The sequence below is a fragment of the Ceratosolen solmsi genome, unplaced genomic scaffold (genome assembly GCF_000503995.2).
Source record: "Ceratosolen solmsi marchali unplaced genomic scaffold, CerSol_1.0 scaffold7, whole genome shotgun sequence".
NCBI classification, from domain to species: Eukaryota; Metazoa; Arthropoda; class Insecta; order Hymenoptera; family Agaonidae; genus Ceratosolen; species Ceratosolen solmsi.
The window spans coordinates 13,379,203-13,397,136 of record NW_011948413.1 but is presented as its reverse complement, the minus strand read 5'-3'; the positions used below and the strand labels follow the sequence as shown (position 1 = coordinate 13,397,136).

Below are 17,934 nucleotides of genomic sequence, written 5' to 3'. Positions count from 1 at the left end.
TGATTCAACGATATTTATTATGTCCATATCATCCCTCTAAATATGAGAAACTTAAAGTAGAGGTTTATTTCACGAGCACTTGCCCAGCGGCAAAATTCCCAATGCATTAGAAATTTATGCGTTAAAGACTTGATGATAAGCCAGTCGTAAAATCCATCCAAATATTTGAGAAAGACACGCGCTGGCCTTTATAAGAAAAATAAACACTGCCGTCCCCCACAGCTTTCCATTAAAAATATCAATGAATTTATGGGAAAGGCCTGCACCCATAAATAAAAAATCACGCCCCAAATGTTGTATGAATACACATATAAATAAAATGCTGTCGTACGCGCGCGCACGCAACGGCAACAGCACAAACAATCCCGCAATTGGCCGGACATGTATTACAGATGTCTGCTCTGCAGGTGTCGTGGGTGCGACACAGGGACATCCACCTGCTCACCATCGGCAGCTACACCTACACGAACGACCAGCGCTTCCGGGCGATACATCAAATTCAGTCGGACGATTGGGTGCTGCAGATAAAGTTCCCTCAGCATCGGGACACCGGCATCTACGAGTGCCAACTGTCCACGACACCGCATATGAGTCACTTCGTGCATCTCAACGTAGTCGGTGAGTCTCTTCTATCGCTACTACTTTTATGCCTTTCTCCAGCGTGATCTCACATTTTTATTACCTCGGCCTTTGTGGGGAGAGCAGTTTGCACGTTCGAGATAGCGCGAAACGTCGCAGCATTTTATTTTTCGAGTTTTACATTCAGCAAGAAATGACGTATACGGAGCCCTTGCAAAATAGGACAAGAGTCGCTAAACGAAATTATTCTTTTCTATCAAATTTTCAAGCGCTGCATTTCTATTTAATTTTATTCTTTTCTTAATTTCCAAGTCGATTGCACGCCTAGGCTCCCGAACTTGTACGAGTATCAAGGATCTTTAGCGTTCGGTTGAGTAAGAAATTAAAGATTTTCCAATGCACATTTACAACACGTCGCCTCAAACTAATATAGATCGTTTAACGTCACGTGCAGATAGATAAAAGAAGCATTGGAATACATATTTGGTCTTTTTTAATATGTATTCGATTTTCGATTTTATTCGAGTTTAAATACTTTCTCAGTCACGGCATTAAAATACATTTCAATGTACGTGCGTGCGTGTGTGCATAACGTATATTTTTTAATTTGAATTAAATTTCAAAACCTCGCTGAAAAGATGTGAAACTGAAATAGAGTGAGCGCAATTTGCAAAACAAATTTTACATCGTAAAATATTTCCTTTAATTATGTAGATAATTGTGTCGATTAGACAGCTATTACACAATTACTAATCTCAAATCTTTCATTTTCGATATTTAAATAAGTTGCGCATACATTAAGCTTGTTCATTGCTTTTAAAGTTGCTACAATAATTAAAAATTTCTTATGCGAATGAATATTTAATGCCACTATTATATTTTTAACTATTAAAAGAAGATATGAATAAAATATTTAATATTCATTGTAGATTTTATATTAATATAGAGTATTTATTACAATACCGATATTTAAGTGATAATATTCTTAATCATCAATAATAATGGAATGTATCGAAGCCATTGTCCATAAATTATCAAATTATAATTACAACTATCCATAAACCTTATTGAATTCATGACATACATAATTATATTCCATTTAAAATCCGAAGCTCAGTTCATTAAGCATATTTGAATTTTTTTTTTATATTTGAAAGTTTTGTAATGGTAATTAATTAAGCAAACAAAAATCATGAGAAATAAAATTGAATATGGCATTATTGAATAAAAGAAAAATTTATATTCAATATCAAATCAATTATATTCAATTCGGACCAACGTTAATCTTTAATACATAAATACATACAAAATGTGATCTATGCTAATAATTTTCTATTGTACGATGATTAAATCATTTAATTAACTACTTGATAACCAATTACAGCATCTCAATATATTTTTTTATTGTACCGAGAAATATTTTATATTGTAAAATAGGCTCGTGAATGAGCTTATAAATTTAATATGTAATGATAATCAAGAAAGAGAAACTGTGACATGGTAATAGGGGTGTAAAGATAAGGATATCGTAGAAGGATACCTGTAGAAGGATATTAAACGTAAACTTACAAGTCGGTGTCTCTCCTTGGGTCAGCCTAGTGAACCACCACTTACGGAAAGTACCCACACTACACCTCACTGAGATATATTCCGACTCCTTACTACGACATTATACTCGATCGAAAATACATATTTTGTATATAGACTCGACAGTTGAGTACTTCTGACGTTACAATAAACGTAAAAATAATTAAAACTTTGTTCACAAACAATCAAATAATTACATTTTATGAATCTTCTCTGCTAAACATCCACAAGCGACATATCAATTCATTCATTCCTCTGCGTACAATCGTACACTATTGGTAATATAGCAATTTACAATTAATAATTGGCCATCCTGCCCTACAAAGATTATTATATCAATACTAGAAATAATTCAATATATTATCAATATCATTTCATCCAAAACTTGTCGCTCACTCTACCTCTTGATTTTATATTGAATATTTAGAGAAACACCATCGCAAATACCCTGCGTCTGCATTAAAAAGTAATAAGGAGTTATGTATAAGATATTCCAATGCTATCTTCGGTCTTTTCTCTCTCTCTCTCTCTATCTCTCTCTCTATCTCTCTATCTCTCTCTATCTCTCTCTCTCTCTCTCTCTCTCTCTCTCTCTCTGTCTCTCTCGGTCTCAATAACGCATAGAATACTTAAAACACGTGACAAGCAACTTAGACCAACTACTTTCTATCAATATTCCAACTAATGTTCTTCCGAGTGTACCTTTGTTCATTTTAATAAATCCATGAATTCTGAATATACATATCTAATATTATGTCTTAGATTTATAATAATGCTAGGGATTATATTTTAATTTTCAGTAATTAAAAATTCTAGCCGTTGCTCGTGGATTTTTCTGCATAATAAATCTTTCAAATTACTCGAGATCAATTTGAAATGAATATAATAGAAATCACGAGTTCCAATCATTTTAGCATTTTAAATTTGTATTCCACATAAAGGTCCTTCCATCTGCCTCAAGTACATTATTAATATAAGAAATAAAATGTCAAGGCTCCCTATTTTTCATCAATATTTTACAATTAATCGCAAAAATAAATAAAATAAGACGTTCTCAATCAATAACTAATTTTGCAAGTCATGCTGACGTTCAGAAATTGAGCAGAAATGCATACGGATCGTTCGATAGAAGTTTCGTAATAGCCAAGTGGGACACACCAAGATTACCTATTGAAACTTGGTCTACTGTCTTCGTTCATGGGATGACTAAAGGCATTCGTTTTCCTCCTAACGAAACAAGTTTGCATTCGAGCGAGCGCACGTGGCACTCGCGCGATTACCAACGATAATATGAATATGATTAATAAATATGAATTCATCGCTCATCAAGAAACAGAAAATGTATGATAATAGCGATGAAGAAATTTGTTTAATTATTTTGTTTGATCAAATGAGAAATATTTTTAATCGTCGAGGTTCGTAATTGATAAAATTGCATTATTCAGCACTAGTAAGTGTTAAATAATATTTAGTAAAATAATACAGCAAAATATATATATATATATATATATATAATTGATTATAAGCATCCAGTAGTAAATATATATTTTAAACAATTTTTAATTTAAATTCCAAATACCTATATATATATATATATATATATTTATAAAATTCTATAATTTTATAAAGCTTATGAAAAAATTAAAGTAAATATTGGATTTAAAAAGCATTTGATTTAAACATAAATTTTTAAACTCTAGCTTTTAGTACTCATTATAACAATATAAAATTAATTATAAACGACTTTATTTGCACTTGCCTGTTTTTCTTCTTCTTCTTTTTTTTTTTTTTTTTTTTTGAATCATGAAAAATAAAGAGCTTTTAAAAAGAAATACTGTGTCATTGTAAATACATTATATTTTTATGAAAAACTACTCGTTTTAAAAATATGAAAATAATTTTTAAAATTGGTGATTGATTGTTGATAAACTTTTTTATCTCTTTATAAACAACTATGCTACAGATGTAAAGTGAATTATCGACTACGTAACATTTTTAAAATCATGTATAAATTCATGCCAAGCTCAGGAAAATGCTGTAAAAATAATTTATTTTTACAAAATACTAGTATTAAAAGATTATAAAAACCTATCTAATAATGAGCTTTGAACAAGGAACTCTTCATACAAATAATAATTCCTTCGATAAGTTAAATCATTCTTATTATAAAAACAATACCAAAAAATTAAGAAAAAAAAAAATATGAGTATAAAGATATGCAGAATATTTTTTTAATAAACAATTTTTCTCTTTAACATTACGCATGCATAACCGAAAATACCTAGTATCCGTATTTTCTACCAATAATAAGAGATATGTTACACAAACGATCGCCGTGCCATCCGCTAAATTTGTTCTCATCTGTCTTTCATCAATCGAGAATCCGCAACTCGTTCAGTAACACAACGTGTCCATTTTAAACCAATGGGAAGAGAAAAGAGCATTTTTACGACATAGTTATACCTGTAGAAAGGTGTGCATATTATACTTACGTACAGTCGTATTGAGCTCATGCAAAAATAGGAACAGCCGTTTCCCAGGCGAATAATATTTGACGCACCATGGTCTTTGTAAAGAATCATACTACTACGAGGACACTAAAGCCTATGTATATTTTTTTTTTTACGGCCCATTGTTAACAAAGGAGTAATCGTAAAAGTTGGCGTATAATTCAACGAGATGATGAACCGAGGGAAGAATCAGTTTCTCTCGTAATGCAAGTAATATGCCCGCGACCGACGCATAAGCAGTTTTGTTTTACAATAAATTTATTATCACATTTAATTTCAAACTTCCACTATTCTTATCTGTAAATCAAAAAAAAAAAAAAAAAAAAAAAAAAAACAATCCTTAATTATCCTCAATTTATTATGGCAGTATTCTCACTTGTTTTAACTAGAATATCGTATGTTAATGAAAAAAAATAATAACGATAAAATAATATTTATATGAGAAATTTTGATTTAGTATAATTAAATGGAAATGTAAAATTTCAAACAACAACGAGTTATTGTTTTTATGCATAATGTACAAATATCTAACACCACATTACCATTATTTTGAGAATTATATATAAAAAATATATATATCGCCAATGAACAATAAAAATTCATCATATTGTCAATATTTTTATCAATTGAGAGAGGAATGAGAACTAAATTTGCCTTTTTTTGAAAAACATAACCTTACTTTTCACGATTCTGACGCACGACGACAGGACATGGAATAATATTTTGAGGATTTTATTTGAAGCATTGAAACTCTTGAAAATTGTTATTTGGAAATTGTTTCCCTCAAAGATCTAAGGAAAAGGAAAAACAGAGTTCGCACATAATTCAATAGTACATATGGCATGGGATCCACAAATACAGTATTCATGACACGACCATGATTTTCCATTATTCAATGCCACCAAAATTTAAAATCCCGCTCCCGCGTTGGTGATTGTCACTTTTTAGCTTTAAAATTCATAAACTTGACTCGCCTAAAACATAAACAATGCAAACAAAACGAGAGAGAAGAAAATAAAAGTAAAATACAAAACGTAACGCGCCACAATTTCAATTTCGCAATCCCATCTAGAATTTCTAGTGCTATAAACAAACCGGCGAAAGCTCCGCACTGGGATCAATAGTAAAACAACGAAATTAAAGAAGCCTTCTCAACACGCTTGAACTGGTCCGAATGGAGTGGAATCCTGGTATGGTCGGTGCTTCAAACGAAAATCAAGAGGATGAACGGCGTAATTCGCACGCTGAAAGTCGGGACTGGATTAGCTCAAGCGCGTTTTTCTCAAGTTTTCAGAGAGAGAGAGAGAGAGAGAGAGAGAGAGATGTGTGTGTGTGGATTAGCTCAAGCGCGTTTTTCTCAAGTTTTCAGAGAGAGAGAGAGAGAGAGAGAGAGAGAGAGAGAGAGAGAGTGAGGATCCAGGACATCCAAAAACAATGGAAATCTGAGGGATTATGCCGTTTGATCGATCTAACACCAATGAACTGGAATAATTTATAATAGAACATACGGTAAAGAGAGAAAGTAATGAATGTCGAAAAGACGATAGTGATGAAAATCACTTTGTGCTCCTGTACAAATGCTGTAAAATATATCCATTTACATTAAAATTAGTACAATAATCGGTCGAATTATTTATATTGCTTTTAGACGCGATTGCTAATGAATATAGAAAGTATCGACATGTTTATTTCGATACTGGAAATTTCTCGCTCCTCTTTGAGGTATGAATACCTATATTTTTCATTAGTTTTTTTTCTAATATAAATACGTAATTTCAAGCCTTGTGAAATTCTAGATTTATGCACGTCACTTGAGCTGAATAACTTTAAACATATATTGTCGATATACGTAATTTTAAGCTGAAATAACGTTTTTCCTTTAAAAAAAAAACGAAAAACAAAAAAAAATTGTTAAAAATATATAAACTGTTTCCTTTTTGACATCGTACGCATTAGCATACATTAAAAATATTAGAATATCTACTTAGTAATTGGCTATGAATATTTAATTTATGAATTCTTCAAATGAAAGATTTCCAAGTCTAATTGTAATTTTTCCTGTATATAATCATTAAAAGTAGATAATAATAAAATAACTTTATGATTATACGCACAATGAAGTCTGTAGAATATTAGAGCGACGCAAATAATAGAATTTTTTATATTTTACTGAATTATTATGAAAAAAATTCTTGAACTAATATAATAATCTTTATTAACAATATAAATCATCAAAATACATAATTATAATTTTTTCGGAATACAAAAAGTATATAAATATATTACAGAACCTTAAAGTTTTCATTACAAATAATCAAATAAAAATGTATCCGCTATCGACAACATGAAATTATAACCAATTTTACAAGCTCTAATATTTAATAATAATAATAATAATAATAAATTCATACATTCCAGGAGAAAATACAATTTAATATTATTAAGCACCATACACCTTATAAGCACAACACCAAAAACAATAATAAATAATGTAATAACGGTACTAATAGTTTTCATTATTACCAATAATACATATTAAAAAGATGTGTCCATTGGAGTGAAAAATAACGAATTACGTAGCTTTCGAAATTCATCGTACGAATGTTCAATTAAAAAGGAATTTAACTAAAATATAAAGATTCTAGTTGCCGAGTAGTTTTCGATCATAAATCCAAAAAGTGCAAAAATCGTTCAATTCTAAAGTTTACAATTTCTCCAGTTTCATTAACCCTAACTTATAAAACGTGCTACGCTTGATCTTTTGCACGTTTTTCATCTTGTTTTCATCCATTCCATCACGGAATGGGGAAGCGATCGATGCGGAGAGAAAAAAAAAAGTAAAACACGAGAAATACATAAAGTAGGCCACTTGAACGCGCAGACGCTCCAAGTGGTCACTACATCGTGCTCTCTTCTTCTTTTTTTTTTTTTTTTTTTTTTTTTTTTTTTTTTTGACATACTGGCGTTTTCGTCCATTTCACGACTGTCATCAGCAGAGTATTTTTTTTCTTTTCTATTCGCTCAACGTACGTTATTGCTGAGCAACTATAGTACGGCCGTACGTACGTTACGAAGGTAAATTCAATGAATTCATGGCCTTCTCGGTGCGCCGCATACATACACGAAAGCATAGAACAGTGATGCAGTTGAAGTACAGCGATATCCCTCACCACAGCTATTTTCATTCGATTCTTCAATTTCTATATCATACGAGCACCCTGGTACAGCACTAAATGAAGGGTTATAACGGCAATTTACTCGCAACAAGAGTAATTTGTTTACACGGTGGAATTCAATAGTGGAAAATACTTCTTCTTCGGAGAATTGTTTTCTGATGCTTTGGCAAACTCGGCAATATGTATGTGTCAATATTTTGTTACATGAATTGTCATTTACACTGCATGATCTTTCTCGATTTAGAGCCTAAAAATTGGCATACTTTTTGGATTAATTCCAACATTAAAATCCAGTTACCATATAATTACTATCTAATTACTATTAATTGTACATACAACATTTCTCAGTACAGTCAATTCGAACTTTGATTATTCATTTACTTTATTGTATGAATATTTGTATGAATAAAGCGAATGCTTTCATAAATAATGAGTAAAAATATTAAGAATACGAATGTAAAATTTTTTGTTTTGGAAATGATCGTCGTATATTATTTCATTATTTTAAGAAAAAAATAATACGAAAAGTTTTAACTACAAGCATATGATTAAATCAGAAAATTATTTTTCAAGACATAGATAATAAACTTTCTAGAAGTACCTTAGTTATTTGCGACAATGGTACATTCAAATAATTTAAGATTATTATTGCATTATTATTTTTTTCTTTTTCAGAATTGATCGATCACATAACTTACGAACATTCAAAAAATTTATAAATTACCTTAAATATCCATTAATTTTTCTTATTTATATTGAGCTTGTCTTAACAACTTGTCTTAATGAAAATTACAGTTTAATTATTACGTATATCTATGCATCACAAATACGTATAATTATTTTTAATTAATTCCACAATAGTTTAGATTCATTTTAAATCACTAATGTCCATAATAAAAATGACAGATCTTGGTAAAGATAATAATTATTATTTTTCTATAAATCTATTCGAAGTCAAATAGTTATTACAAATTTATCGACCACAATGTCAATTTATAAGGAACATAATAATACTATCAACAAAATTCTAATCAATACTTACAATTATTTTATGTCTAATTATATCAATTTAATGAGACAAATATACAACATTACTTACGTAAAATATAAAAATTATAATGTTAATCATTAAATATATAAAATACAATTAATTACACTTCGTCAAATTTTCACGCATTTATGTAAAATTTTATTATAGAAAAATTTTCTAGAAGAACATATCTTTTACAATTTTCCACGAATCTAATCCCATCCTTCCTAAATTGCGCAAGCGCTGCAATAACAAACAATATTGAATAAATAACCGTGAAACAAATTCAACCTATTTTTAATTTATCAGTCGACACACCTGTTCTCCAACTTTTCTTTTGTCGTGCACTAACGAAGAAAGCAAACTTCGCGTCACGAAGACTTGTTGGCGCATTGCTAGAAAAAAGGAAAGAAAATCCAGCTTTCCTATAGCTTTATTCTTTTTCCTCTACCTCCCCCCTCCTCTATCTGTATAAAGTAAAAACTTGAGGCCGTGGCTGCTACTGCTTTCGTCACCACCACCTTCTCAAGACCAAAAAAAAAAAGCACTGCATAATGACTGGCTACACTTACTAACCTAAACCTGCACGCTCGCACGCACACTCGTGCGCGATAACCCCATCATTGTGTCCCAGGATACGAATATAGATATGCTTAACAAATATGATCGGCCGACTTACCCTCTTTTCCATGCGGATCTAAGGAATTGTTATATTGATAGTAGTACTCCTGTATTACAACTATAACTATTTCTGTAGAGCGAAATATGAATAAAAAAAGTTAGTTAGCGATTGCTTGTCGTCACGCTATATAAATTATTGTTTGAATGATGTCGATACCACATTATCGACAATTTCATTATGTTACACTTTCTTGAAGTCGTGTTTATAGAATATTAACTTTTCATTTATGAGTAATTTCATTTGCACATATCGTATAATTCGATGTGTAAATACAAGTATTTATACGTGGTTACGCTTGCCATTAGTGATATATATATATATATATATATATATGTTTACGCATGCTCTTGGAGAGATATATATATATATATATATATATATATATATATATATATATATATATATCATTTTTATCGTATATATATATAGTATAAGATAAAAATTGTACTGCAAAAATGCATTACATGCTGTAAAATACCATAATAAGTAAGTTTTCTAAAGTAAAATCTTAACTTTTCTTTTTGTTTTCTTTAGTACATATATACGAATTTTTTCATTATACCGCGCATTATTATCACATATATATATATATACATATGGTTGTGTGTGTGTGTCTGTGCGCGCGCCGCGCGCGCACGTGTGTATGTTCATGCATGAATATAAATAATTAATTATTTGATTTTGTTAACTATTGTATTATAAATATTAGACTGTTTAAATAAATATATTTTATTGCTTCATATAACGACCAATTTTTACATTAAATACTATTTCACATTAGATAGATTAGATCTAACTTCACAAAACCTTTTTCGATATAAGTACGACTATAAAAAAAAGCTGTTTTTAGCAAGATAAAACAAAACTGTTTGGTATGATTTTAGCACATATAAAAATAAAGTAGAACAAACTACTTAATGCAGAGAATATATTATTTAGTTATATTTTTTATAATGTACAATAATTTTAAAATATCAAAAAATTAAAGATGTATTTACACCTATATTTTCGTAAATTATTTAAGAACTTATAATGTTGATTAGCTATATATATATATCCTTGATAAAAGAATAAAATATAAAAAAAAATTTTTCGTATTCATCATTAGCTAATTATTTTTGTTATTTGGGAGAAAGTAAAAATTTAGAAAAAGATGCTGAATAATAATGCTTAATAATGAAATTTTACTGGTACTGTTTGGAATTAATTTACAAAATTTTATTTGATTATTTAAAATAATTTCATACAAATTCCTGAAATGTATTATTCATTTCTTCATTTTTTTTTAAAAAATTCATTATTGTAGTATAGAAACTCAGTTGTAACAATATTATTTATAAGACATGAATAAGAAAATAATGAATTCCTGTTTTTAAATATTTTTAAGAAATAGTTAAAATGAAAAAATTATGAAATTATGTTAAAATCTCAACGACTGAAATTGAAACGAAATAAAATAAATATAATCAGATTCTGTAAAGTAGCCTTAGAAAATCGTGTCAAACTATCTCGATAAACCTATTTTTACTTTTGATGACTCGACAATGCAATAATACGGATTCTTTCTATTGTAGATCCACTTAATGCGAGAAAAATAAATTCATTTATTTATAAACTTACTTACGCAATCTTAAATTAGATGAAAGCTTTTGCTAATCACCCACGATTTTATCAAACGTAATGCTATATAATTTTATCTTAATTTTGTCCACAATCCCAATCATTGTAATTTAGCAATTTGCATTTTCTTGATATTTTAATAATTCTTTCTTGAATATAATATGAAATAATTCGAAAAATATAAGAAGAACAATAATAAATATTCATGTTAATTATATGAAAGTTTTCATCCATTTTTAAAGTGGGATTAATAATAATATATATATATATATATATATATATGTAATTTTGTATATAATATTTATAAAATATTTCTACTTTTGAATCATAAATTTAGAAACTGGATATAATTTTTTTATTAATTTAACATATATAATATTATTACTTTAATTTAAGTAACGCATAAAATACAAAGTACATGAATGAAATAACAGTAAAAGTTTATTATAAATATTTTAGTTACTTGCACAATTAACTAATGGTACTTTAAAAATTACGTAATTATAAAATCTTACAGAACAATACATCAAAACGTATGTACTAATTAGCATTTCATTTTTAAAAATTTAATTAAATAAGCATGATAAACTTAAGTCATTAATCAAAATTAATAATTCTAATTTTATGAATGTATTTATTCGTGAATATATAGCAGATACTTTATAAAAAATTTATTATTTAAAAAAAAATTATTATGACAGTAAATTAATTATAAATATTTATTGTAAAAGTTATAATTAAATAATATAAAAATTTGTATATTAAATTTTAGTCATTGAACTATTGAAAATAAATTGAAACAGTCACTTCTAAATATACTTGGATTAAAATAGTTTTTAATAAATATGCTTACAAGTAATTAAAGGAAGATTAACTACAAAAATTATGAAAAATATGAAGAGATTGATAAAACATTATAAATTAAAAATTCAAATTCTTAATTAATGGTAATTACCTATAAAGTTCAGTTAAGCAATCAACATACTTTAATCTCACTCCATGTGGTGGAGAAATAAAAAATATATTCTACACGTGTACGAAGGTTATGCATGCAGATAAAATTAAGAATAATTGAATTATTATGCACTTGAACACTCTTTGATAAACCGGTTTGTCATTGTCTTGTTATCTTAAAATCAATTACACTTCCCCTTTGATTTTCATCGCATCAAAGGTATGTAAGTACTTTGAAACTAAAACATAAGCATTATATTAAATGACTATAGTTAAAAAAAAAAACAATTTTCCATAATCTCATTAATTGAATTTGAGATTTCTTTAGCAATAAATTGACATGCACGTGAAATTTCAATTTTCCAATTCCGCTCGATAATCAACAACATTCAAGTTTTTTTTCAGTAGTAGGGTATAGTAGGCATGGAATGTACGTAAATACATGTAATGAACTCGGTACGTTTGAGAGGATCAAATTAATGGAGGAGAGGTGGGGACAGCAGTTTCCCAGGTATTTCAATTTAATCACCAACACACCGTTTGCGGTCGACAAGTTCTCAATTGTGCGGTCAATGGTTAGTGCTTTAATGCTCGTCACAAACACAGATTTTGCTCTTTCAAAGATAATAGGATGTAGAATCCGATATTATTTGACCAACAATATTGTATTCCAATTTTTTTAATTAATTTTCAATTAGAAATATCATCTCCAAAGTTCTTTGAAGGGCCTATTTTCAATCTGATAAATTGAATTTAATACCTTAAAATTTGTATGCATCATTCGTTTTACTGCCGAAGCACTATTACATTTATAAAAATTGTAATAGAATTTTTGTAGATAATCTGTTATATTATGATCGAATATATATATATATATATATATATATATGTAAATAAATTAGATAGAGGCATTTGTTGGTTCAATGCTGTTTAAATTTATGTCTATCTACAATTGCAAACATCTGTGTGTATAAATATATATATGTAAATGCTAAAATATGCGAGTGCTCAGGCTCATTTCTATATATATATATGCGTGTTTATATATACTTATTTTATATATTCGTTATTTTACTGTAAAACAATATCTATAATTTAAAAAAACATTCAAAAAACAAGCCAATAACCTTAAATTTAAGTAGATAAGATGAATGTACTGTTGAACGAGTATTGACGTTCAGCTATGAAAGAGACAATAATCTATAAAAGATTCTTGGTGTGAATAAAATTTTTACTATTGAAATTTTAATATATTCCCAATTTATATTCGTACATATTGCAAACAATTTTCTTCCAACCTTTCTTTTAATTTTAATAATTTCGGTTGATTCACTTTATCCATTTTTATAACTTCAATGTCAAATTCTATTTTAATATTTAATATTTTTCATCTTAATCAATGTTCATCATATTAATTTTATTTACGGATTAGCTTACTTTTTGTAAATAATTGAATTATTATACAGAATGCTTATCATAATATATAGATTTTATATACATAAATAATAAAAACTTGAATATAAAAAATATATATATATATATATATATATATAAATAGTCCTAAATTTTCATTTAAATATTTTTTAAGCAATTTTTACTCATAAATCAGTAGACAAAAATTTGGTCTACGACGTATGTTCAATATTAATTTACATTAAAAATTAATCTTGTATCATTTAAGCGTATAATTAATTTCGAATAGTGTCGATCAACCTTCTTCTAATCACAAATACGTTGTAGAACATAAAAGTTTACAAATTATAGTATAAAAGTAATAATATAAAATTAGTTATTCCCATATCTTATTTGAAATAAATACTATATTGTAATATATAATATTTTAATAATAATTACATCAAAATGTACAGAAATATTTTAATAGTATAATATTTTATAATATATAATATTTTAATGCAGATTTTTTTATAAAAATTATATAAATTTTTTATAATGAATTTGAATAAATATCAAAAGCTTAATACACAAAGGCTTGAGAAATATCATTTAACCCTACTCATTTAAGATAATAATTTAAGATAAGGTAATAAAATTACAACACATCCATCGAAGTTTGGGCCTTATTATTATTATACTTTTGTATACGCGTTATTCCCTATTATATTTTCAAGTATTTTGGTTCTAATGCAAATAATACTGGTGAATTAATGGTACCTCCTCTCGCGTTTTTCTCACTCATGCAAATGTCAAATACAATTTTCAGCGTCACTCGCGGAAGTAATATAATGAAAGTAATTCGCCCATCTGTTGGTCATTGCTCCCAAATATCACGCGCTACGATAATGTCAGCGTTCATTAACCCTGTTAGATTATAACTAGTTGGAGGTAAAAATAAATACGTAGCTGGAATGTAAACGTAGATGAGTCCGAATGCACTGTTAATTATTTCCACCTCCCCCTTGGACTATCGGATTAAAAAGTAACATTTTCGTACGTGCGCAATGGATAAATAGAAAATGGAAGTGTGCCAATTAGCTTTTTTCACTGGCTCGTTCTGTGCTATCATCGTCGTAGATGTTTGTGCAATAAAAAAATACAGAATTCAATAAAAAAAAACAGAAATATTCGCGCTCTCTCTCTCTCTCTCTCTCTCTCTCTCTCTCTCTCTCTCTCTCTCTCTAACATTCTTGACGTTGGATACTTACATATGTTTTCTCTATAAAATGTTAATATTAATTTGTTATATATATATATATATATATATATATATAATTATTGAGTGATTTTAAACGCATCTTCTATAAATAAATGGTATATTAATTTTTATATAATACGGTATAATTTAATAAAGTTTTTATTATTAAAATATGCCTTATAAAATGTTCTTATAATGAATGCAAGGTTCAAATTTAAAAATAAAAATAAAAAATATTGATAATTTTATTCAAAGATGAGAAAAATATCGCCTAATTTTTATTAGATAATTTATTTATATCATTTTATCGCAAATACTTTATAATAGAAAAGAAAAAAGAAAAATATGAGATTATAAAAAATCTATTTATGCGCAATCTTGTAAACTATTACTGGCTTTATTAATATTATTAGAGCTTTTTATTATCCATAATAATAATATTCACGATATTCTTTGTATAACTTTGAAAATCTGGGTTATCACTGATTTTAAAACAATTAAATGTATATTTATATATATATATATATATATATATATATATACCTATGCTATACGCCTATTCTGAAATCTAATAAACATTTTCAATTAGTCATTTGAATGATAAATGATAATGAAAAAAGTAAATATCTTAAAAGTAAGATGCATTAAATAATTTTATGTTTAATCTATTTCGTTTTTCATATAATTTATGTTCATATAATTTACAAACGTTTTCCTCCATATGAATTATGATTGCATTGAAGCTTTAAATTTAAACAATAATTTCATCGCAATTTTATTTAATAAAAATTGCTTTAAATTTGGACTACCGAAAAATTTACAGTCATAAATATACGAATAAAAAATTGCGTCGTTTTCTTATTCTCTCTCTCTCTCTCTCTCTCTCTCTCTCTCTCTCTCTCTCTCTTTTCCCTCACTCTTTCTGTAAAATTTTCTATTTTTCTATATCTATTTTACTGCGTCTCCTTTACACCCTCTCTATCTTTGTCTTTCATTTTTTAAAACTAAATGAACCATTTCGCCCTGCAAGAATTATACGCTACTGGTAATAAATTACTCGTATCATATTTCGTAAAATTTAATTTTTCCCCAGAGTCTTAAGCGCGCGTGCAGTAGTAGAATTATGAATCGGTGGTAATAAAAACTCGCTCTAGTATATTCGTTAAATCACAATTGGATATAGAAAGGCCGATGGAGAACACTTTTTTCTTGCTTTTAACAAACGGGCTGATAGTCATTCCATTCTCTGCATACAGAAGTAAAAATACAAATGTAAAACTTGCTTCAATTTTTACGTATATATTTACATTAACTTCTATGCCAACTCATTTTCATCTATTTTGATTAGCTTTACAAATTGAATATAAATTCAGTATCTTATCTAAAAATAGGTTTTTCTTTTACTTATGAATTTTCACAATTCTAGATCATTCGTAGAAAATTATGAGCCATTTCGACTATCAATTTTATACTTTCACTAAATATTAGATAAATTTTTTTTTACTTTCACACGATCGAACATATTTTATATAATAATACTAATATAAATATTAATAAAACAATTGTTTAATCAATGATTTGTAATTGTTATATGCTATTGATGTTATTCATAGGATTTTTAATTATCACAATGAGCAATTCATAAACAATATCATCAATGAAATATATATAAGCTTTGCATTGAATGTCTTATAAAAAGATTTTAACTATTTGCACTATTGAGCATTGAATAGGAAAAAAATAACTTATCTAATAGTCATTAAATATAGATTTGTTATTTCAAACTGCTTACGTGAGAATAGCACATTAAATTTTATTCTTTATTTTTTAGTTTGTAAAACAAACTGTTACTGTATTATCACAATCCCTACCAAGAATTAACCTAATAAACTATTATCTTAATATGTTATACAATTAGTAATTTAATGTATATAGTAATAATAACAATATCAATGTATTAAAATTCAAAAGGGCTTAATTATTAAAAAATTTTAGAATTAAATATTTTCAAGAGAAACTGAAAGACATTTTGAAAGTTTTTTAAGATAAAAGGCTAAACATTCTGTTAAATATTTGTTTAATCAGCATGTATTTATCGTACAATAATATTAATGGTATATCATTTTGTGCTAACGTTACCATTAGGGTTTGTCCATTTTTGAAAAATTTCGAACCAAACAATGAAATTCAACTTTAATTCTCACATTCATAACTCAGATAATTTACGGCTTATCGCATTGAACTGCACATACGTACAGCACTATTATTATTTTATGTTTAAAAAAAAAAAAAAAAAAGAAAAAAAAACGTTACAATTCATATATTATTAAGGTATAATAATAATTATAGTAAAATTAAAATTAGTGCAATGCTATGTCATGAGCGTAGGTGAAAGATTTTAATTGCAACGTCATTTATGGCTTACATGGAGAAAAGAAGGTATAAAAAAAAAGAAAAGAAAAAAGGAAACCAGCAGTGACAATCGTATTTGGGAAAATTAGTTTCTTACCATAAACAAGTTCATCGATACTTGAAGCCCCTTACTATTCAACGATTATGCACATACGTACAGGAAAGTTGCATCAAACTTGGATGAAAATTATTTCCCTCGAAAACTAGACGTTCCATGTGCGACAGCTCATATCTATCACTGCCTCCTCAAACAAGAAGCAAACTCAGTCCGCGAGCGATTCCATTAACTTGGCTCACTCGCAATTAAATAATCGTTCGTCGATCGCTCAATAATGTATGCTGCTGGCGTTGCAAAATGAATTGCGGTACCACGACAATCGAACTCGCGCCTCAGCATCGCGCGGACGGATTGATCGGAATTTGGGAAAAGTAGACGGGCAAGCAAGCGGCCATCGGCTGATAAAAGGAAATTAGCGTAATTAGAAGCGCTCGCAATCAGGAACGTTAACGCAAGAATATTACGAGCCTACAATAATAACAGGGACGAGGAGATGGATGGGGCGAATTTTGTTGCAGTGTCGGCGATGCGTGTGACTTTGATGGGCCGCGCGGAGTGGCCAAGATTAATGAGGGTTTTCGACTCCTGAACTTGAATTAGGGAGCCAACAGGATTTTGACACTCTAATGCCGAATCCGAGGCAGCGGTTTCATGGATATTTTAGTTAGCGGGC

At 28.2% G+C, this 17,934-nt stretch overlaps 1 protein-coding gene across 4 annotated transcripts in view; it reads left to right on the top strand.

Moving 5' to 3' along the window:
- The window catches only part of LOC105367499 (T-lymphocyte activation antigen CD86), a 423,881-nt gene that overhangs the window by 295,559 nt on the left and 110,388 nt on the right, over positions 1 to 17,934 (top strand). For 2 of the 4 annotated variants that reach the window (XM_011506238.1, XM_011506237.1), the window contains exon 3: positions 408 to 618. In XM_011506238.1, coding sequence (XP_011504540.1) covers positions 408 to 618 — 211 coding nt within the window. Of the gene's footprint in view, positions 1 to 392; positions 619 to 17,934 lie in introns of all 4 variants that reach the window. The other 2 variants (XM_011506236.1, XM_011506235.1) reach the window with 1 other exon arrangement.